The 24,639-nt window shown below is 40.6% G+C and overlaps 1 protein-coding gene across 4 annotated transcripts in view; it reads left to right on the top strand.

Annotated features, from left to right (window-relative positions):
* The first annotated feature begins 4,455 nt into the window (after positions 1-4,455).
* Positions 4,456-24,639, top strand: part of st3gal2.1.S (ST3 beta-galactoside alpha-2,3-sialyltransferase 2, gene 1 S homeolog) — a 39,446-nt gene continuing 19,262 nt past the window's right edge. Inside the window, exons 1-3 of one of the 4 annotated variants that reach the window (XM_018260643.2) lie at positions 4,456-4,576; positions 4,674-4,908; positions 19,549-20,293. In XM_018260643.2, coding sequence (XP_018116132.1) covers positions 19,937-20,293 — 357 coding nt within the window. In that variant the 5' untranslated portion in view covers positions 4,456-4,576; positions 4,674-4,908; positions 19,549-19,936. Of the gene's footprint in view, positions 4,577-4,673; positions 4,909-19,199; positions 19,223-19,247; positions 19,394-19,548; positions 20,294-24,639 lie in introns of those variants that run through there. The other 3 variants (XM_018260644.2, XM_041561267.1, XM_041561266.1) reach the window with 3 other exon arrangements.

Consider the following 24,639-nt stretch of genomic DNA (forward strand, 5'->3'; position numbering starts at 1 on the left):
TCAAAGGTAGACAGACTATCTATGACACTAGCCTTTTTAGCTGATGCAGCCATGTAGGTAGTCAACCTAACAGCCAAAACAATATCAAACACTGTGGATGCAAGACAAGCCCTTTGGCTTTGCCACTGGTCGGGAGACACAACATCCAAACTAAGACTACTGTCCCTAAAATGTACTGGCGAACTGGATTAGCAGGTCATTTTGGTCCTTTCGTGCCAACCGTAGGTCCTCCCAGACGAACCATAACAGTAAACGCCCCAGGCCACCCTGGCAGCAGCAAAACCGGAATAATAGGAAACTAGCAAACCCAATTCTGCCTGACACCATCTGACAGACTCCAACCATACCTAGGGGAATGGCAAACACATGTGACGGACACCTGGGTACTAACCATGATTCAGCATGACTACCGAATACCCTTTTATCCTCATCTACCATCTATGAGATTTATTCCCTCCAGCACAGCCCCACACAAGGAACACCACTTGCAACATGCAGTCACAACACTCCTTCACACAGGAGTTATATAGGAGGTTCCAGAGCCCCAAAAATTCAAGGAATTTTACTCAAACCTCTTCCTCATACAGAAGAAAGTAACCTTTACCGTCTGCACTGTAATTGCAGCCAAGCAAACAAATATATTCCTGACTTATACAACTACAGGACGCGTACATACACATCCCAATACACCCAGAGTCCCGTCGCTTTCAACAGTTTTCCATCAAAGACTGTCATTATCAATTTGTGGCGCTGCTCTTTGGGCTTTGTACGGCACCACTTGTATTCACCAAGGTACTTACCCCAATAGTAGCCTGCATCAGATCCCTAGGAATACATGTAATCCTGTATTTAGACAACATACTGCGCATAAAGCACATCAGTGAAACAAGCAATCAAAGACACAGAAACTTGCCTTAGCCTTGGAGGCCATCCCATTCATCAGGTTCCATCTTAGGCCCTGCAACTCAACTTCTTGGGGTGATGGAACAAAAATCACAAAGACCTCCGCCAGCCAATACCCATAGACCGAGCCACCAAACAAAGTCTAATATGGTGGACTGTACCAAACAACCTCAACCAAGGTCGCAGGTGGGCTACCACTCCCTGGGAGATAGTGACAACAGATGCCAGCCGCAGGAGCTGGGGAGCAGTGTACTGGCTCCAGGACTTATGGTCCCAGAAGGAGAGCTCACTACCCATAAACGTTTTAGAGCTCAAAGCGATCACCCTGGAATTGGAAGTTTGGTCAGCCCAACTGAGGTTACATTCTGTCCAGGTCCAGTCCAACAATTCAACAGCAGTGGCATACAGTATGTCAACAAACAGGGCGGAACACGCAGCAAGCTAGCCATGCCCTAGTCACCTCATGGGTAGGATTGCCACCTGACCGGAATTATACCGGCCTGGCCAGTAAAAATGACAGTTGATCCCAATGTTATTAATAGGGAAAAAAGATAAATATATAGGAAGGCCGGTATTTTTTTTCCAGAAAAGGTGGCAACCCTACTCATGGGACTTTGAAATGCAGTATGCCTTCCCACCGCTCGCAATATTACCCATAGTAATCAGGAAAATCAAACAGAGCAGAGCAACAGTGATCCTCATAGCACCAGACTGGCCCAACAGGGTGTGGTACAAAGACCTACTCCAGCTATTCATAGCAAAGCCTTGGCAACTACCTCACAAACCCGTCTGCTTACCTAGAGCCCCTTCAAACACCTGAAACTTCACATACTTCATTTGACGGCCTGGCTCTTGATAGCCTGCCTCACCACATGGTGAATCAAACACGGCTTTTCACCGAACGTCATAGAGGTCCTCATTCGATGCAAAAACCTTCCACAGCCAAAGCATACCATAGTGTGTGGAAAACATCCCCCACATTGTGCGACAGACAACAAGTTTGTTGGTATGGGCCGTCCACGTGTGACATAGTGTAATTCCTCACTGAGAATAAACACCTCTTCCTGCTTGGAACCAGAAGGCAGCATGTTCTGCCAGCTTTGTACTGGAGGTACAGCTAGCTGGAGGAACAGAAACGTACTTACAGAACACTGCTGAATTTATCAAGTTAAGTCTTTTATTATAGGTTAACATGATCAGTGGCTTGCCTTGTCCTTTAGCCACTCTTACATAGAGTGAAAAGTACATTATCGGCACCTGGTGGTTAAATTTCTGAGTGGACATGTAGCAATTTAAGGAGATTTCAACCTGTGGGGAAAAAAACCTGTACCCCCCCCACCCAGGTGGACCCCCCTCCCTCCTCCCCCCAGGCTAACTACACCCCCGGGGAAATGCCCCATACTCCATATTTACCCCTCGGCGCAGATTCTTCCAGCGAAGTTGGACACACATCCATCATCCAGCTCCTCTGTAAGCTGACTGGGAGATCGTCAATTTCCATGTAATTCCGCACATGCGCAGTTGTCGCAAACTGGCAAACTGCTCCAACTGCGCATGCACAGAAATACCGATCTCTCAGTCAGCTTACCGAGGACCCGGAAGTTGGATGCATGGAACTCCACTGGCAGAATCTGCGGCGAGGGGTGAGTATGGAGTATGGGGCATTTCCCCTGGGGGGTAGTTAGCCAGGAGGGAGGGGGGGGGTCTACCTGGGGTGGGAGGTATGGGGTTTTTTCCCCACAGGTTGAATTCTCCTTTAAAGGGATACTGTCATGGGGAAAAAAAAAAAATTTCAAAATGAATCAGTTAATAGTGCTGCTCCAGCAGAATTCTACACTGAAATCCATTTTTCAAAAAACAGATTTTTTAATATTTAATTTTGACATCTGACATGGGGCTAGACATATTGTCAATTTCCCAGCTGCCCCAAGTCATGTGACTTGTGCTCTGATAAACTTCAATCACTCTTTACTGCTGTACTGCAAATTGGAGTGATATCACCCCCCTCCCTTTTCCCCCCAGCAGCTAAACAAAAGAACAATGGGAAGGTAACCAGATAACAACTCCCTAACACAAGATAACAGCTGCCTGGTAGATCTAAGAACAACACTCAATAGTAAAAACCCATGTCTCACTGAGACACATTCAGTTACATTGAGAAGGAAAAACAGCAGCCTGCCAGAAAGCATTTCTCTCCTAAAGTGCAGGCACAAGTCACATGACCAGGGGCAGCTGGGAAATTGACAAAATGTCTAGCCCCATGTCAGATTTCAAAATTGAATATAAAAAAATCTGTTTGCTCTTTTGAGAAATGGATTTCAGTGCAGAATTCTGCTGGAGTAGCACTATTAACTGATGTGTTTTGAAAAAAACATGTTTTCCGATGACAGGATTTAAATACTAATCAGCCTTATATTGTGACATTTATATTCTATGTGTACTTTGTATTGTGAGTGGGTCCCTAAGCTCAGAGCATGTGCAGTGAATCAGCAGAAAAGAAGATGGGGAGCTACTGGGCCATCTTTGGAGACACAGATCTTTACTGCTAAAAGGCTGTGGTTGCCTTGGGCTGGTACAGAAGCACAAAACATAATGTACAACATTTCTAGCCTACTTCTTTTGTTAGACTTTAGTTCTCCTTTAATAAAGTATGACCTGCTTTCAGCTTCATGGGCACATAGAATTAAGACCATTTTTTTTCAATAAAGCCCATTTCTGGATGAACGAGTACAAACAGATAGAATATAATAGAAATAAAATAGCTGATGCATTTAGGTGCACTCAAACTTTTGTCTCCTGTGCCAAATACAAAATAACGCATGCGAAGTTCTTGAGACTTTAGATCATGTGACAGCAGAAAGTTGATTTTTTTTTTTGTAGGATGAAAATTACCAGTTGGCTGAATCTTTTGTGGAAGATTAGGTACTTGCAAGAGTCCATACAAGGTGGATTTTGTGCATCCTTACCATATTCTCATATACCATTCAGTGGCGTAACTAGATATTACTGGGCCCCAAAGCAAATAATTTTTCAGGGCCCCAAAATGTTTAGAGGTTGACTTTTTTCTCCAATATTTATTGAAATTGTATATGAATTAGGGCCTCATGGGGCCCCTATACATCCTGGGCCCCCCTGCAGCCGCAGGGTCTGCTTCCTCTATAGTTACGCCCCTGATACCATTTGGGCTTAAAGATTTGTGTAGATATAGCTATTTAGCTTTATTTAACAACTTCCAGTAGCACTCTAGCTGCTGAAACACTTCCAGCAGAGGGTTGTAGTTCTGTGAAATAAACTAGCACATCAGCCTTTTTACCAGTCATAACTTTCCAGCTGTGCACAAGTAGATCATCCCTGGGGCCCAAGTGACAATTTCTATTTGGTGGATTTCAACACCCACAATGTGGCTCATCTGTCTTTCATTCATTCGAGGGCAGTGGGATTTGTAGTGAAGACGCACTGAATACTTTGCCTTACAAGTACAGTCTGGGGTGGAAAAGACTCCATTTCCCATCATCCCCTGGGGCCAGCAGCTCACTGCTGTTTGAAATATCTGATGTGCAGATTCAGGGGGCTGGGAAAAGGGAGTTCCTTTTCATTGTACAGGAGAGTTGGGGATTAAAAAGAGAAGACAGGAAAAGCCGGGGGGAGGATTGGAACAAAGGGCCTCTGTGAGGTAAATACTGCTATGTACACACGTTATAGTATAGTAAGAGGAATGCTCTTCTCACTGAATGATTGCGGGTGTTGTAACTTAAAATGCTGCTTTGTAGCTTCAGTGTGGAGATGTTCAACCGTAATCCCTACAGCAGCACGTTTTGTACACCAAGATACACCTCTGTGTGTGGATGCTGGGATATGTAGTCCTGTGTTAAATAAACCACTGAAGAAAGGCTTTGCTAAGGTTAACGGCTAAAGAGCAAATGGAAGCCCCCTGAATCCCAGTTTTGGTATCACCTTTCAATAGACAGAGTGAAAGGGTGGGACACAAACATCCGCACAGATGAGGTGAGTCTGCATTGTCTTGTTGCTATTATATACACATCCATTCTGGCTGGCTGATTAATTTTTCTTCCTGCAGTATCAGCAGTATTGTTCTGACTTTGTGATGTTTACAACGCAGATTTGTATTATGTGCATTTGGCAGGAGGTAAATGAGCGACTAAACCCCTGGAATCCAGGCACAATACCCCAGTGCCAGAACTGTGCCATAGGGTGTTTGGTGCTCATTAAGGAGAATTCATGTTACTGCATTGCCTGTGCTGCACAGGGTAAAATCAAAGCCACTGAATCGAACAGATTAGCAACAGAGTATTCCATAAAGTGCATATCTGGCAGGTATCACTAGCTTCATAGGCTGCACTTTATTCAGGATGAAGGGACATGAAATAGAAGCCAAGGCCTTGTCTGGTCTTCAGTTTGATCTGATATTCAACATTCAGATTGAATGCGTGAATGTGTGCCCAATATTTCTGTGGAAATGCAGTTCAAAGCTGAAATCAGTTTCAGCTGCAATTTCGGATTGACCTGAGCAGTTGGAACAATTCCTGTTCGTCCCTATAGAGCAAGGTTTCCTGTCATCGGAAAACATGTTTTTTTTCAAAACGCATCAGTTAATAGTGCTGCTCCAGCAGAATTCTGCACCGAAATCCATTTCTCAAAAGAGCAAACAGATTTTTTTATATTTAATTTTGAAATCTGACATGGGGCTAGACATATTGTCAATTTCCCAGCTGCCCCTGGTCATGTGACTTGTGCCTGCACTTTAAGAGAGAAATGCTTTCTGGCAGGCTGCTGTTTTTCCTTCTCAATGTAACTGAATGTGTCTCAGTGGGACATGGGTTTTTACTATTGAGTGTTGTTCTTAGATCTACCAGGCAGCTGTTATCTTGTGTTAGGGAGCTGTTATCTGGTTACCTTCCCATTGTTCTTTTGTTTGGCTGCTGGGGGGAAAAGGGAGGGGGTGATATCACTCTAACTTGCAGTACAGCAGTAAAGAGTGATTGGAGTTTAGCAGAGCATAAGTCACATGACTTGGGGCAGCTGGGAAATTGACAATATGTCTAGCCCCATGTCAGATTTCAAAATTGAACATAAAAAAATCTGTTTGCTCTTTTGAGAAATGGATTTCAGTGCAGAATTCTGCTGGAGCAGCACTATTAACTGATTCATTTAGAAAAAAAATTTTCCCATGACACTATCCCTTTAATCTTTTTCTCAGGGGACCTATATTAAGTCAGGGAGTGAAGACACAAACCGATAATTGGTTTAGAAATTAAGTACACACCTCTTTTTAATTACTGTGGTGGATAGAAATGTTACGGTTTTAAAAGGGACCTGGCTACAGTGCAGTTTACATGTCAGATATTCAGAAGTTTGGCTTTGAAAATGTAATCTGAACACATTGTGTTAAATCATGTGTAATCAAATTATATGTCCAGTTCAGATTGATGATTTGGACACATGTAGATGCATTAATGTGCAGTATTTATGAAGCTTTGCGTTTTCAGAATACTCTTTCAAGACCACCGAAGCATACATAGAAGAATAAATAGTTCAAGGTAAAACCGAGCACAGTTTTAAAAAAAAAAATCACCCTAGGTCAGTGTAAGACTTAATGATTTTGAATATGTATCGGGCCTTTTTCACAAATTCAGTGTTGTTGTTATTATTCATAATTATATTTTTTGTAAAGCTGGCATGTGGATCCTTTTGTCGTCCAGCTGCTGTTTGCCTAGTGATGGCAGCTGTATTTAAAATTGAGCTGGAAGGTCATGACTGTTAAAAAGACTGATGTTCAGTCCCCAAAACGACACCTCTTTTGGTATCTGAACTGTGTATGGATGTTAGAAGTGCAGTTTTGCTACAGCTACAGAGTTTGAAGTTTTTATTACCTTTCCTCTATTATATAGTATTTGCAACATTGGCTGGGGTGGTCTTGTAGGTGTGAGCTGGTCATGCAGAAGAGAAACTTGAAGCCCAAATGGAATACTCACCTTTTTCCTGAATCCTGCTTTTTTGGACTTAGGTGAATAACAACTCCCACAAAGAAACAAGTCGAATTTGAAATAGCATGTGCAAATTATTGAAATCCAGGGGGAGGAATATTTCCGTGTAAGAGCTGTTTCTCAGCCTGCATTTGTACGCAAGTTAAGAATCTGTATTGTCATTGGACCAAGCTCTTTTACATGCAATCATTTATTTTTTTGTGAGTCTAAATACACCTAAACTCATTAGCTAGTTGACTTCATTATATTCTGCCTGTTTGTACTCGTACAGGACTGTGGTTTATAGCCGTCTGTAAGTATAATTGCGTGGTGCATTTGTGCTTGGTACATGTTCATAAGGCAAAAAATGTATAAATACAACTTAAGTACCTTTTATGTGCTCATCTAACAATCCTCTACCAATCTGGGAAAAATCTTCTCATCATAATCCCTCACAGAGGGGCGCTGGTGCGAATGCTAGATACAGCTATGGGATCTGTTATCCAGAAAGCTTTGAATATCGTAAAGGCCGTCTCCCATAGAATAATCCAAATAATCCAGATCTTTCAAAATTATTTCCTTTTTCTCTCTAACAATAAAACAGTACTTCATACTTGATCCAAACTAAGGTATAAGTAATCCTTATTGGAGGTAAAACAAGGCTATTAGGTTTATTTAATGATTACATGATTTTCTAGTAGACTTAAGGTGGCCATACACTATAAGATCCGCTGGTTTGGAGACATCGCCAAACGAGCGGATATTTTCCCCGATATGCCACTAACGGCAGGGCTATATCGGTGGTAATCTGAACGTTCAGCCCTATGGCTGAATGATCGGATTATGAGGAGCGTAATGGGCTCGGATGGGTCGGTCAGGAGAAAAATCAAACCTTTCCATATCTATATCATGTCCAGATATCGATTGGAAAGACCTGTCGGGAGCCTACATACACGATTAGCTGTCAAATTGGTCTAAACGACCGATATCGGCAGCATTATCTGCCCGTATATGGCCACCTTATATTATATAGGTATGGCGATCCAAATTACTGAAAGATCCATTATCCAGAAAGCCCCAGGTCCCAAGCACTCTGGATAACAGGTCCTATACCTGTATAGTCATGCCAGAGCATTATATTTGTATTGATCCATTCAATACAGGTATTTCTGAAAGATTACCAGCTACCACATCATCATCTGGTAGTTTGATTTACCCATCTTATCTGGGTGCCTGACCAGATCCTGTGCCTCCAAGGGGCCCAAATCACCTACTTTATAATTCACTGTCTGACTGACAGGAGTGTATACCATGGGATGCATTACAGTCTCCAGAATGCTTCAGGAAACTTGAGTTTTTGGTAGTGGAGTGCTAGATCCAGCTGTTTTACTTTATATTATGTATTCTGGTTGCCAAGCACTGCTGCGTTGCACTGCATGTAATTCATTGCAAAAACCTTCTGCCTTTCAGTGTAAATAATGTATTGGTTACTGGTACTCACTGCCTATCACTTTTTATATACAATATTCCTTATATTTTGTATGCTAAGAATGTTTTCCTCTCTCTGCAATTATGGGTTGTCTGGACCTGCTGCCTCTTATAGTATATATTGTTCTTTGAGGTGCTGCCTGCTGTTTATTAAATACTTTTGGTTGCCAAGAGACACTCAATGGTTACGTTACATAGATGATGTAGTACTTATATGGTCTGGTACGGAAACTAAGTTCTACGAATTTTTGGAAAAGCTGAATACTAATGTAATCAATTTGAAGGTAACAGCAGAAATCAATCACGAATTACTTCAGTTATAATGTGACATACAAACTCCAAATTAAGAAGTAACACAAAATAATACTCAGAGCATAAAATAATTAACACATAAAATACTTTCTTCACATTTTTCGAGATCATGAAACTAATATCCACACTTCAGTCTATAGAAAAAAGACAGCCACAAACAATCTTTTGCATGCAAAAAGTCAACATCCCACAAATTTGATTAAAGGTATATCCACTGGACAATATATGCGTATAAGGAGACTTTTTAGCACTCTCAGCGATTGTCTGAATCTGTCAAAGTTTTTTTGCCTCGATCTTGAAAAGGGGCTACAGCCATAACACTCTTAAAAGAGCATATAAGAGAGCTCTAGAATCGGACAGAAATACTCTACTTATCCCTAAAAAACGCAATAATCCAAATATTGCAGACAGTAATAAACAAATCAGAATTATTGGAGACTACTGCCTAGAGCATAAAGAAATTTACCAACTCCTTCGTAACCACTGGTACATCCTAGAACAGGATTCAGACCTGAAAGAAGTTATAGGGAGTTGTGCACAAATAACTTTTAGACACAGTAAAAACTTACAGGATCGACTAATACAGAGCCATTATAGAAATCCAACTAAATCAACCTGGCTCTCGAATGAAATCAAGGGGTGCTATAAATGTGGTGATTGCCTGGCCTGTTCATTTGTAAATATAACTACCATCTTTATTGGCAGATTGGACATTAAAAGAGTATTCTATTAAGCATTTTGTGGTGTTTATACAAATGGCCTGTAGATGTCACTGTGCCCAGACTTATACTGTGCATACTTCCTGTCAGCTTAAAAGTGAAAGCTTACTGTTGTGTAATGCCTGCATGACTCTGCTAATAAAGCACTGTTATACTCTCCTCATCCTCGACTACCCAAAACATAACACATTTTATCAATTGCAAAACGACTGGCGTGATATATGTCATGAAATGCATATGTGGAAATTTATATGTGGGCAAAACCATAAGAGAATTCAGGAGACGAACACTGGAACATGTGGGTGATGTACGTAACACAAGAAACTCATCAGTTGTAAATCATATCAATGAGTATCACAATGGTGACAGTGGTGTAATGAAATTTAAGGCTGTGGAACATATAAAATTCACAACAATGATTGGTGATATTGATAGGAAGTTGCTACAGCATGAAGCCGAATAGATTTATTGGTTAAATAGCAAAGCTCCCATGGGCCTCAATGAAGACTTTACATTTAGCCCCTTTGCCTGGAAATGACGAATGAGAAAGTATGTGCAGCAACAGGGACCAAGACCGGAGACCTATTTAAACTGGCTTTAGACATGCGCCGGTCACTTATGCCGTTAGGCGAAATGCGTTGGGTGGCATAGGTGGACCGTGGGTGATTAGCTCCACACCCGCTCGTTACGTGCAGTGTCGGACTGGCCCACGGGGATACCAGGAAAATTCCCGGTGAGCCCAGCTGTCAGTGGGCCCTCCTGCTTCTAAACATTTGGCTTATTTCATGGCCATTCCCTATTTCTATGAGAATATAGAGGCTAAATAAATGGAATAATAGGTTATAGTATGTAAAGAAAAGAGAATAGGAGAATAGAGGTTGAGTGAGGAGAGGAAGAAAACAATACTTAGAGTGGACCCCTGGTCTAAAGATTTTTGGGTGGGCCCCTGATCTAAGGGGTTTTGGTGGGCCCCTGGTGTCCCAGTCGGACACTGGCTACGTAGACAGGTAGAAAGCATGGGGGAATGAATGGAAGGGAGGGAAAGGGTGGCACAGGCATCTTACTTGAACTACTGAGCTATTATGCAAACCTGGTGATTTATACTTCGCATATCAGTTGCCACTGACTTACCTTGAGAGCATTAACACTTACTGGTTGTAGCAGCTCCTGCTATTTTCCCAACGTAGATGGGGGGTGCCCCTAAGGGGTATATACAGAAGGGAGGCTTGAACGTCCTACACCCTATTTAAATAATAGAATCTATCCGTAACTGAGACGTTATCAGGTTACAGATATTCTACCGATCCACTCTATGTGTTTTTAATATGTGTGGTTTAATGGACACAGTCCAGCACTACTCATGAGAGGTGTTAGTAGTGAACCTTGAGCGTTCGGCAGCGTGATTTTAGCGTAATTCAGATAAAAGTCAAAGTTTTATTGTCTGTCATCTGAACTGGTTAACTTGAAAGTTGCAGAGCGGATATTATTGTTACAATATATCCCACTTTGTAACACTACAATTGTTATTATTTTTGGACACATTTACTTTAAACTGCAAGTGTTTTGAGACATTTTAATGATCTAAACACTCAATTTTTGGCGACTTAGTAAATATCCTCCTTAAAATGCCTTGTCCAGTCCATGCATTAATGTTCTCTTCCCTCTAGTTCATGCCTTTATTTTGTTGCAGAATTGCACCTCTTTGCTTTTTTTTAGAAGCTCCTGAACTTGTTGCAGGCTCAGCATTTACTGCGCATCTTGCATAGAGGTACGCTAGATCTGCAGTTTTCATATAAGCTGTAGTTGATTATTGAACCAGATCAGGATATTGGTTTAGGTCTTGCATGCCACAAATGTATGCATACTTCAATAGTTTAGTCATTGCAATCCAACCCCTGTGGTCTGTCACTGAGTGCTTAGCTCTGTCAACATGTCAGTATAGGAATCGCATCAGGCCAAGATGCTGCATTGCAAAACTGCATCCCTGAACCTTACTAATAGGTCATTGCATCAATTAACATTGTGTGCGAATGTCTGTGTCTAATGCTAAGGGGAACTATCAATCGTACTTTTTGATTCACATACCAAATCAAGTCTTTTAAGACCAATGAATGTAGCTACATAAGTAAATAAGTGTCTAAATAACTAAGTATAAGAAGGGAATTCTATGGGAATTTTAAAAGCATATTTATCTATGGGTAAAAGTTCAACCTTTAATAAATACACCTTTGAAATTGCCATAGAAATTAATGGAGAAAGGCAGAATTTCACTCTAGCGGGCTGTGGCGTTCTCAGTCTTCACTCTTTGATAAATCTACCCCATAGAATTTTCAGTGGTAGTGTTCCCTCTAATTTATTCCTGGCTGTGTATATACTTCCACGATTTGTTGCATGTACTGGCCTCCGTGGGTACTTTATTATAAGACATAAAACTTGTGTGCATTTGCACAAGAGCACAGCTTTAATGGAAAACTGCAGAGGTAGTCATTGCTGTTTCTGCAGAATCAAAAGTCTCTGTACTTTTGATTGGCTTGGTGCAGCCATAATCTGCTTTTTGGAAAGGACTACTTCCAGCCGATTTCCGAAAAGCTTTAGACTTCTTGATCAGATTATACATTTCCTACTCTCTATTTACTTAATTGCCAACTCTTCTTGATTCCACATCAGCTTTCATGGTCTTTACATTTTTGTTCCATTTATTATGACTTGTGTATGAAGCTAAAACAATTACTAGCACTAAACAGCATCAGGGCACAAACACAAAATAGTGCACCAATAAAAATGAGCTTAACCAATAATCAGTGGGATCTACTGCTGAGATCATTAATTGTGTTCCCTAACAAGAGACCCAAATGATATTTATGGCGTTCAACCTTTTTCTACCTGCATTCAGTTAATTGGTCTGCTGGAAGAAAACTGTTGCATTTCATAGAGGAGATAAGTGTAGTAAATAATCTTCATCACAACATTTCTGCACATTTAAACAGCTAGTATGCAATGTCTTTTTATTTATGTAGTACCAACATGACATGCAGTATTCTGCAGATTATACATCATTCACATCAGTCCCAGTCCAATTGAAGCTTGCCAACCCGTTCCCTAGTACACACATACCGTAGGCATTTTTTTTTAATAAGTTGGTTGAGGCACTTTTAGCATAACTGTTGATGTGCAATTTTTTCTGCTTTCTGGGACAGTCAGAAAAAAACAAATCAGGATAGGAAATGGACTAAATGACTGGTTTTTATTTCTGGTAGATCAGAAACCTACTAGAAAATATGCTCTTTTGGATCTGGTAATAACAAATCCAGGAATGGGACCCATTATCCAGAAAGCATTCTTGAAACGTCTTCAAGGTAAAGTTCTGCAGTGGGTCGGGTACCTGCGGGTTACAGGAAAAAAAAGCAGGTACCTTGTGAGGGCCGGATTTTCGGGTGCAGGTATAGATTCGCATTGCGGGTCTTCTCTATATTTCTTATCTTATGTTATTTTGTCTATATTTTACTTCATTTAAAATTTTACAAAATGTTGTAATGTAATGTTTGACTGCAGTAGTAAAACTGCTGTGTATGCTTTAGAAACACAACTATATATAAACCAGCTGCTGTGTAGCCATTGGGTAAGCCATTCAAGCAAAGGATACATAATAGATAGCAAATAAGTTCTCAGAAAATGAAGCAAATAACCCCAAGGGAGGCATTATATTCCCTGGTTCTGCCATTCAATGGGAAAAGGGAGAGAGTCTATTAAATCAGGAAATCCACTTTATTGTATATATATTCTGTTTGCATCACTATCCTTTTATTACTGAGGGTATGGAACAAAAACCCTTTCTCTTTTGCAGTCTTCTTGTGACCTATCAGATCCTCTTCTGTCCTTTTGCATTTGAGGATTATAATAGCTGACAGGAGGGACATACTGTAGAGGTCACCAGGCTCATCCTTCACAATGCTAAATGGTTCAGTTCTACATTTGCTAAACTGAGGTTGTACAAAATATATGGCAAAATTCTCTCTTTAGAAACACAGGAGCTTTTCTTCCTGTTTCTCACTGTAATGCAAATGAATATTCCATACCTAATGCAGTGTACCCTACAATGTATCATTTTAGTGCAGGTCTTTGCAAATCATAGGGATTGTGGCTCTGATTTCACACCTGGCTGTAATTGTTTTAGTTGATTTTGTATTTTTGATTTATCATAGGTGAACGATTTATTATCTGGAATTGTATCGGTGCAATTTTCTTAGTTACCATAAAGTAATTGATATATCTTTCTATATAGACCATAAATTGGGCCTTGTACATGGGACCATAGACTGTTAGCTAAGACAAGACATTCTCCCATATGAGACTGCTAAGGCACATGTTTTGTAGACAGTAATGAAGGTGAATTGAAATTAAAGCTGCAAGTCACTGTTTCTCCAAGCTTGTTTATCTTAAATTGTTACAATTGTTTCTTTGCTTATCTTAAATTGTTTCAAAAGTATTATCTTAAGCGCACCTGACACATACTCTGGGCTCTGCTTAAAGCCAATTGAGTTTTAGAAACTTTGCATCTTTTTCTGGCTGCTCAGTGCAGGAGATCAAAGAGAAAGTTGGGACATTTCAGTAACAATTCGGGACTGCGGGTTAAGCTGTCAAAATCGGGACTGTCCTGCGAAAAACCGGCAGTTGGGAGACGTGTGATGGCATTTCCTGTCATCTCCTTGCTTATCTGTAAATTCCAGATTGGCTGATAATAGGCAAGGTCTATGAATGCTGTGCTGGTTTTTCTATGCTCAGTTCATGCCTCTTTGGCTTTTCAAGCTCTTTATCTTGTAAGCTGCCATCATCAGGTGAATGAGGAGGGGTTTTGGAGCTGCATCCAGTCCTGCTGGGTGCGTTACTACTCTTGCTCTGACCTCTAATACACAGTTCTGTACCTCATACTGCTGGGTACACTGCCCTTTACATGGCAAAAAATGACATTACTTCATTATCTAAAATCTGGAACAGATATGTATGCCACAGGTTCAGGATATAACCAGATATATATATTATGTATTAAACATTACAGATTTCGGGTTTTATATGCATATTGTTATATTGTTTGAATGTAAGGATTTACATTTTGCAAGTTTAGCCTATTTTAAGCACAATAAAAGAATTACACAACTCACTTGTAAAAAAAAAAACAGATTGCATGAAATGATTGGTCCTTTTGTGACCAGTAGACAAGGCAGGAAGTATTACCAATCTGGTGCGGGAAAAGACTATAAAATGGTGAAAAACTTTGAATAGTTTTTTTTTTTTTTCGGATTTGCCACCCAAAAACCACAAATTCATTTTAATATTGGATTATTGCACAAAACCCAGGGCAGATCATGATTTTTTTTAAAACTCCGACCTGAAAAAATTGGAGTTTAGTAAATAACCCCCTAAATGTGTTACTTGCAGTTTAAACTCCTACTGCTAAAATCGATTGACACTAGTGTTTGTTCACACCTAATTAAGATAAAACGTGTATCATTGGGTAGCACAATGTTTTAGCTTTGTTACCTCAGAGCGCTGCTTACAATTGATTTTAACATGAGCACTATATGCATTTGATAGTTTTCTCTTAGAATGTGACACATTAGTTAATAGAAATAATTCATAGGAAATCCTACTAAAACAGTGAAACCCCAATTTTAAGTTTTCCTGCATTTTACATTTTTTGTTTGTGGTCCCACTAATTTATACTGCATTTCAATGGGTGCATTTCCCTTATTTTACATCATGTTTTTCTGGATTTTACATACAAATTTTGTCCTGATGTGCCCAAAAATTGCTGTTTGTCCTCTGTGATTGTTATTATTAGTCAAACAGAGGTTTTGCATATTAACCCGATGTATATTTTGCCATGGTTCTGTCTGTAACTAGTCAATTCCAATTTGTCTGCCCCTTATACAATCCTGCACCAATCACGTATTGCTTTAGGTTGTGTATGTGACTGACACAGAAGCACATGCCACCCATAATGTAAAATTAATGCTGCAATGTTATATTAATAACTTTTATTAACTTATTATTAAAGGGGTTGTTAACCTTCAAACAACTAGCTGTTTTCAGATAGATAACCAAAAATAACGACTTTTTTCCAATTACTTTCTATTTTCTATGTGTGGCTGTTTTAGATCATTTAGATTTTGGAAAAACTGTAAAAATTAAATAATGGAAAGTAATTGAAAAAAGTCTTTATTTCTGATGAACATTGTGAAAACAACTGAACTGAAAAAAGGTGTTCGGAAGGTGAACAACCCCTTTAAAGCAGTAAATATTGTATTTCAAAGTAAAACTGACTTCTGTGCTTATATCCTTTTAGTACTTAAAGAAAATATTATTTTTAAAAAAAAAAAATTCCCTGATTTTAAATGTTCCTGGATTTTACATAATTTTTTCCTGGTCCCCTGTAACATGGGGGGGGGGTTTATACTGTATTCAATTTGGATAGCTGTTTTTATTTTTTTTGTTTTATATTGATTTAAAAGTTCTGTTTAACACATACAGATCTATATCCAAAATGCTCCAAAAAAAAACAAAACAGGAAAGTGTACCTTACACCCCAGATTCCTCTTTGGTGAAGAGATTCACCATTCACTGTTCACTGTTGGAGAGCCACTGTCCTTCATTGGAGTCCCAGACCATTTAAAATGACATTATAGCCCTTTCCAGGCTTACCAGTATCTGCAGTTTCCTTTGATTGTGGCATTCTTGTAGAAATTCTGTAGTAACTTTATTATTGTCATGGCTGGATTTTATAAAGTGAGGTTGTGATCCTACAGGACTGTCAAGCATTGAAAGGGGAAGGAAAGGCTAAAATTAAGCTTTATCAGAAAGGTCTATATAAATACACCAGTAAACCCTCAAACTAATGCTGTTCTGAGTCCTCTGTCAAAAGAAACACCACATTTCTTTCCTTCTTTGTGTACACATGGGCTTCTGTATCAGACTTCCTGTTTTCAGCTTAAACCTCCAGGGCTAGGACTTGAGCATGCTCAGTTTGCTCCTCTTCCCCTCCCTTATGTAAAAATAGGAACAGGAAGGGAAAAAGAGAACTGTGAGTGACATCATCTTGCAGCGACACTCCAGCCATGTGTTCAGCATGGGCGCCGCCATCTTGGATCTTCACTGTGACCGCCGGGAATGTAAACAGCGCCGTCAGGTACTTCTGGGTCGGGTACTTCTGGCAGTCCTGACAGAACCAAATCAGTAAAAATCACGTGACTCATCACAAACAAGGAAGTAGAAAAGTTTTCAACCGTTTGTGCCACTTCCAAGCCTAGCCATTCTCTCCCTAGCGGGTTACTACAGCCATTGCCTGTCCCCTCTCGTCCTTGGACGCATTTGGCAATGGACTTCATAGTCGAACTTCCTCCTTCCAGTGGGAACACCGTGATCTGGGTAGTCATAGATCGTTTTAGCAAGATGGCCCACTTCATCCCTTTACGGAAGCTTCCATCTGCAGTGGAGTTGTCGCAGTTGTTTATTCAATCCATTTTCCGCCTGCATGGCTTCCTGGCGGAGATTGTCTCTGACAGAGGTTCCCAGTTCACGGTGAAGTTTTGGCGTTCCTTATGCAAGGTCTTGGGTATTGCTCTCCAATTCTCCTCTGCCTATCATCCCCAAACGAATGGGGCAGCGGAGCGAGTGAATCAAGCCTTAGAACAATTCCTGAGAAATCATGTCTCCCTCTGCCAAGATGATTGGTCTGGCCAACATCCTCAAGCCTTTCCGCAAGACTTTGTTTTGACTGATGTCCCAGCCGCTGATGACCATGCGGCCCATATGTCCGCAATTTGGGCTGTAACCAAGTCTAATTTGGAGAAGAGTGCTCTTGTGCACAAGACCTTCGCTGATCGGAGACGTAGGTCCTCTCCTCTCTTCAAGGTTGGTGATAAAGTTTGGCTTTCTTCCCGAAACATTCGTCTGAAGGTGCCATCTCCCAAGTTGGGTCCGAAGTTTGTGGGTCCATTTCACATCTTGGAGATTATCAATCCTGTGGCTGTCAGACAGCTTCCCCCTAAGATGCGAATCCCCAACGTGTTTCATGTCTCCTTGGTGAAACCCGCTACCTCCAACCCCTTTTCTGTTGACGAGTCTCCCCCTCCTACTACCTCTGTGGATGGTCAACAAGAATTTGAGGCGGAAAAGATCCTTGACTCCAGAATCTCCAGGGGTTCTCTTCATTACCTCATCAGGAATGCTCCTGGGAAGGACACTCTGATGTTCATGCTCCTAGTCTTGTGAGGGATTTCCACGGTAAGTTTCCCCAAAAGCCTTGTCCTGGTGGTCCAGAGGCCCCCCGTGGGGGAGGGGGTACTGTCAGGACTGCCAGAAGTACCCGACCCAGAAGTACCAGGCGGTTCTGTTTACATTCCCGGTGGTCACAGTGAAGATCCAAGATGGCGGCGCCCATGCTGAACACATGGCTGCAGCGTCGCTGCATGATGATGTCATCACTGGTGCCGGGATCTCGTCATAAAAGGGCGCCCAAAACACTGTGACGGCGCCCAAGAATAGGATTCAAATCACTACTGATCCTGGGTTCCTGTACTGCCTGTTTTCCAGCCTTGATCCCTGCTCCAACTTTGATTCCTGCTCCCTGCCCTGATTCCTGCTTCCAGCCTTGATTCCTGCTCCCTGTCCGTGATTCCTGTTACCCGCCTGTGTTATTGAACTTTGCCTGGACTTTGGACTTTTGCATCTGATCTGCCTGCCCTCGTTAACTCCTGCCTGTGACCACTACTACTGATTCTGCTTAACCCTTCGGATACCGCGACCTTGCTCCCACTAGAGGGCTTCCTCCTTGATCCCGACTACCTTCCTGGAGGGAGCTCCCGGCTCCCTGACAGGTTCATCCAGGGACACTGATTCGTTGCTTGTGTTTAGCACAAGTTTTCATGTCAGAGATTTTGGAATCTGAGTCTATACCAATATTTGTCACTGCACTGCAAGACCACAAAAATTCATGAAAGCAGTAATAAAATCTATTGATAAAAATAAACCGCTCCACCCCCCCCCCCATAATTTTGCTTTGCTCCTATAATTCACATTACTGAAATACAACTGAATATTTTTATTTTACTAACTGTCCTTTAGCAGATAGAATAGTCTGGTGTAACATGAATATCAGTTTTCTATGTATTAGTATTTATTCACTGACATAGGATCCTGCCAGTGAGCACATCTATCTAGTTTCTACCTAGCCAGGAAAATAACATGGTTGATGCCAATGCTATTTATAGGGAAGAAAGCTAAGAAAATAGGAAGGCTGGCGTTCTTTTTCCAAAAAAAGTTGTCAAACCCATCTAGTAGTTCTAAATATGAGACAAATGACATCAAGCTACTTTTTTCTTTTTTGTATACTACAATAGAATGTAGCAGAATTGTGTATCCCCAGGCACTTAGTACAGATTAATTTTACACAAGTACTTTTGCACAGGTACTCTACAACTGAACTACATTTCATTATAAAATATAAGAAAGTAAATGAATAAAATATCCAGTCAGCAAGAATAATATTGGGCTGTTTTTTTCCTGTACTCTGCTGACTCTTCAGGTTGTACCACAGGCAATAAGCCTTTTGACTGCTTGTTTGTCCAGCCTGAAATGATCCATTTCTCCTGCTGCAATGAATCCTGCTGTTGGACTGATGTTCACAGAGCAGATCAGCAGAATTAATAAAAGGCATTTGGAACAGGGGCAGGATTAGGTGTCACATGACCATTTTATCACAGAATGAGGAATGCAGTCTGTCTGTCTGTGTGTATGTGTCAGAGCTAAGTTCTACTGCAGGTTTGCAAACTTCTCCGCCTCTCTGTTTTTTTCATGACTTATAGGATGTTGTTCTCATTTCTTTCTCTGTGCTTAACAGTTTTTCCGTGCTGTTGACTTTTTCCACTAATAATTATTCTATAGATGCAGTGTATAAGAGAGGCTTTGGATTGCAGGAATGGAAAGAAGCAGGTCAGTAGTAGTTAAAGTTGCAGTCTTCCACTGCAGGAGCCCAGCCCCAAGCACATGAAGGGATTCATTACAGCCGAGTCCTCCCTATCTTGTACTAAAGTGGTTCTCGTTATGTAAAGTATACGCTTGTTTCAGTTCATATTTTTATTTTTCAGGTGGTGTCAAAGTGAAGCAGCTTCTGATGAAGTGACCTGCTGGGGCAGAATGTGAACAACAAAGCACAAAGTGATTTTCTTTGTGCCTGAATATTGTGCACCTTCACAAGAGGATGCAGCTGATGACACACAAACAGATGATAGGCTGATGTGAGCATATATTAACTATCAAAAATGGATGGTGCAAATGTTAGAATACATATCTATTTGCCCTCACTTTCGATCCTGATAACCCTCGGGCTCCTTTGCATCTCATCCAGATGAACAAGTACTTGACTACTTTTGGAAGCTTGGGCTCATAGTAGCTCCTGCTGCTGCTTGAAGGGTGGAGGTCCATGCTGCGGAAAGGTGGGACACATTTTCAGGGACCTCTAACACGGACCCCTTCATGGCTAGCATCAAGATGAGGTGCACCCTACGAGTATGGATACTAAGTACCTCCATCTTACTCTTTATCATGTCCCTGCTCTTTACATACTCTCACAATGGCACAGATGGCCCAGCCTATTTGGAGTTAACAGTTTGGGCATCTGCTAATGAGCACCCAGTAAGGCTTGTACCAGGCTACCCTGGAATAAGACACCGACCCCCATCTCCTCGGCTACCTAAAACTTGCTCGTGCAGACAATGCTTGTGGCAACCTGGATTCTCCACGTGGTTTGACAGTCACTATGATGCTTCCGTTTCCCCAGTGTGGACCTTGGAGAACAGAGAGCTGTCTCCGGATGTCCAGCACTGGTGGGTGGTGAGTATTCCCACTTATTATACAGGCATAGGATCTGTTATCCAGAAAGCTCCAAATTACAGAAAGGGCGTCTCTCATAGACACAATTTTATTCAAATAATCCAAATTTTTTAAAAATGATTTCCTTATTCTCTAATAATAAAACTTGTACTTGTACTTGATCCAGACTAATATATATATATAATCCTTATTAAAAGCAAAACCAGCCTATTGGGTTTATTTGATGTTTCCATGATTTTCTAGAAAACTTAAGGCAGGAAAATCCAAATAACGGAAAGATCCATTATCCGGAAAACCCTATGTCCCAAGCATTCTGAATAATAGGTCCCATACCTGTAACTTCAGTGGAAGCTGTAGGTTATTCATATGAAACATAGGCAAATTAAAATTGATATCCTAACAGTTAAAAGGCTTCTCTGGAACGGTTATACAGAAATGTGATTTAGTTCAGGTTTTTTTCTGTATTTTGTTTTGTGTAACTGTTTTCTGACTCTGGGAATTATTTGAATCTTTATTGGTAAATCTTGATGACAAAACAGAATTATCTGAGTATTCATTGGCATTCAGTAAGAATTGTTCTTTTTTTTTAATGTGTGAATTAAGAAAAGCACTACAAAACATAGGATTGTGTGGTTGTAGGCTCTTACCACCTTCAAAATGAATCAGTTAATAGTGCTGCTCCAGCAGAGTTCTGCACTGAAATCCATTTTTCAAAAGACCAAACAGATTTTTTTATATTCAATTTTGAAATCAGACATGGGGCTAGACATATTGTCAATTTCCCAGCTGCTCCAAGTCATGTGACTTGTGCTCTGATAAACTTCAATCATTCTTTACTGCTGTACTGCAAGTTGGAGTGATATCATTCCCCTCCCTTTCTCCCCCAGCAGCCCAAAAAAAACAAAGAACAATAGGAAGGTAACCAGATGGCAGCTCCCTAACACAAGATAACAACTGCCTGGTAGATCTAAGAACAACACTCAATAGTAAAAACCCATGTCTCACTGAGACGCATTCAGTTACATTGAGAAGGAAAAACAGCAGCCTGCCAGAAAGCATTTCTCTCCTAAAGTGCAGGCACAAGTCACATGACCAGGGGCAGCTGTGAAAATGACAAAATGTCTAGCCCCATGTCAGATTTCAAAATTGAATATAAAAAAATCTGTTTGAGAAATGGATTTCAGTGCAGAAGTCTGCTGGAGCAGCACTATTAACTATTAACTGTCCCATGTTATTTGCCAAGCATAAAACAAACATAAGCTATCTACAAGTAGCAGTGTTTTCAGTCTTCATACGTTTCTTGTGTAAATATCTGTACAGTATCAGGTGAGAATCACGGATATACTTTGCAAGCCTTGTAAGTGATTCCCACTTACTGTAATTTGCAGAGTTTTGTGGCATTTTGAGAGGGATACTGCAAAGGACAAAACTCTGCTCATGGATACCTGGGCCTTCTATTTGCCCTTGCACAAAGCACCCCAAGTGATCTGCATCAATGACTTGGACTATAAGCTCTTTAGGGTAGAAACCTCCTGCTTCAGTATTCAGCACTTTATAGTTAAAGGGATGTCAACACAAAAATAAAATGGGAAGAAAATGTAAGTTGTCAGTGATTTTAAAATACATTTTAAAATGTAATTGCTATTTTCAGCAGTATCTGGCTGCCTTTTAATATTGACTGCATTGGTGGCTTTAAAGGACAAGGAAAGTCTATAGAATAAGGCTAGAAATGGTGTATTTTGTATACTAAACATAAACCTGAATTTACTGCACCAGAGGCCTAATCAAACAAATGCTTTCAAAGTTGACCACAGGGAGCTGTCATCTTGTAACTTTGTTAAACATCTTTGCCTGACCCTGACCCTGCACATGCTCAGTGTGGTCTGGGCTGCTTAGGGATAGTCATAAAATTATCAAAACAGCACAAATCAAATAATATCTGCCAGAAGCTGATACAGTAAGACTGATTAATAATCAGCATATACAGACTGCACTGGGTCCTGTGTTGTCATGTAATCTAATGTGGATTTTATAGTTTTTGTATTGTTTAATGGACATGTAACCCCCCCCATAAAAATGTAAGCATTATACAGCCTCTTTGAAATCTTTAGATAACTGCCACTTTGGTTGTTAAAAGGTTAACAGTAAGGATGTATGAGCCCACTCACTCGTGCATAATCCCTCAAACTCATGCATAATCCCACTCACTCCCACGCACCCATGCATAATCCCACTCACTCATGTATAATGCAGCATAATCCCACTCACTCATGTATAATCCATCATAATCCTTCTTACTCATGCATAATCCTGCTCACTCATGTATAATCCCGCTCACTCGTGCATCATACCACTCACTCATGCATAATCTCGCTCACTCATATGCATAATCCCACTCATACATGTAATCCCACTCGCCCATGCATATGAGTGGGATTACAGGTATGAGTGGGATTATGCATATGAGTGAGTGGTATTATGCATATGATTATGCATATTTATGAGTTTGAGTGGGAGAATGCATATGAGTGAGTGGTATTACATATACACATAAATGGGATAACAAGTATGAGTGGGATTATGCATATGAGTGATCAGGATAATGCTGAGTGAGTGGGATTATGCATATGAGTGAGTGGTATTACGTGTATTAGTGAGTAGGATTACACATACTTGCTAATTAAGTTACATTACCAAAAACAACTTCTGAGCAAGGTCATCAGGCGTGGCTGGATATGCAAATATAAATGATGATGTAGCTGATAGAAAAATGGCCTCCTGGTTGAAGCAGATCTTGCATTCAGGAAAACACTACAGTGCAGGCTAATGGAGGGGATACAGATACTACCTGACCCAATACAGAGACAATGATGCATTTTGTGTGGGGAATATGTGCCCAACCTAAAGACATGGTAAGGGTTTATAGGGTTTACATGTCCTTTAATACAAACTTTCTCCAACTCTCCATAGCCAGTGGCTGCAGCAAAGTATCCTAATTGAATCCCAGTTTATCTGTTTAAACTGGCTCCGTGATCTTTGTCCCTGCAGCTGGAATTGGAAACAGTAAAGGGGATGTAAAGGCAAAAATAGAATACAATACAAATCTCTACACAGTCACTGACTGCTCTACAGGGAAACAAACAAAGCTGCTTAAGTTCTTCACAGCTGGGAAGTAAGCAAGGGATCCCCCTGCTGTTCATAAGTATGATTGTTTCCCTGCAGAGCAGGGACCATCTGACAATTCCTATCCACAGCAGTAAATGAAGGGGTAATTTCACTGCATACAGTCAGGTTTCTTATACACATTTTTTAATTAAAGTATATTGGAGATAGGTTTCTTTTTCATTAAAGAAAGTAAAAATGGGATTTTATTTTTTTGCCTTTTTTGCCTTTTCCTTGTCCTTTATCTTTTGAAACCATGTACCAGAGGCCAGCTGATTATCAGACTTGTCTTGGCTGGTGAAGAGCTTAATTATGCTACATAGTTTCAATAGTTCAATAGGGAAGCAGAGAAACCAACCTGGTTAGGGTGCGACAGGCTAAAACGAGCCAAAAAGCCCTTCACAATGCAAGACATGCAGTGTAAAGCCTTCTGCAAACAGAAGGTATTTACATGCCTAGTTCAATAGGTAATTACTGCTTTCAATTGCAGCTACACCTGCAAATAACATAAACATATATGTTAAAGGAGAACTGAAGCTTTTAGGAATTGTTCAGGATACAAACCTGTGTAAATAGTATGTGCAAAATAAAAATGTTTCTTAATATAGTTATTTAGCCAGAAATGTAATGTGGAGTGACTGGGTGTGTAACATACAGTAATAGCCAGAACACTACTTCCTGCTTTGCAGCTTTCCTGGTTTCCTCTAATTGGTTACTGGGCAGTAATCAGTGACTTGAGGCGGGCACATGGGCAATAACTGTTGCTTTTGAATCTGAGGAGAATTTTAAACTCACTGAACCGTAATGTCCCATGTGACCCCCCCTTCAAGTCGTGAACTAAAGGTCCCCATAGACGCAAAGATTTTTCTTTGCCGAGCGACCGATTGTAGCGGAATCTGACCAATCCGTCAAATTATCGTGAAGTAAGTGGGATTCGAATGATCGTACATCTTACGATTTTTCGTCCGACATCTGTCAGAAAATTGATTGGCCAGGTTAAAAAAAAATTATCGGTCCCAGTGCAATCTATCTATGTTTGCCGGGCCAAGCAGACTACTCTTCAGTTTTGCTGGCAATATCGCCTGAAATGGTCTTTTTAATTGATGGACACATCGTACATTTAACCCTTTCCCTGCCAAGCACATAGGTACTACGTTCTGGCAAGAAAATGCTCTGACTGCCAA

This window comes from Xenopus laevis, chromosome 4S, assembly GCF_017654675.1.
Source record: "Xenopus laevis strain J_2021 chromosome 4S, Xenopus_laevis_v10.1, whole genome shotgun sequence".
Classification (NCBI taxonomy): Eukaryota; Metazoa; Chordata; class Amphibia; order Anura; family Pipidae; genus Xenopus; species Xenopus laevis.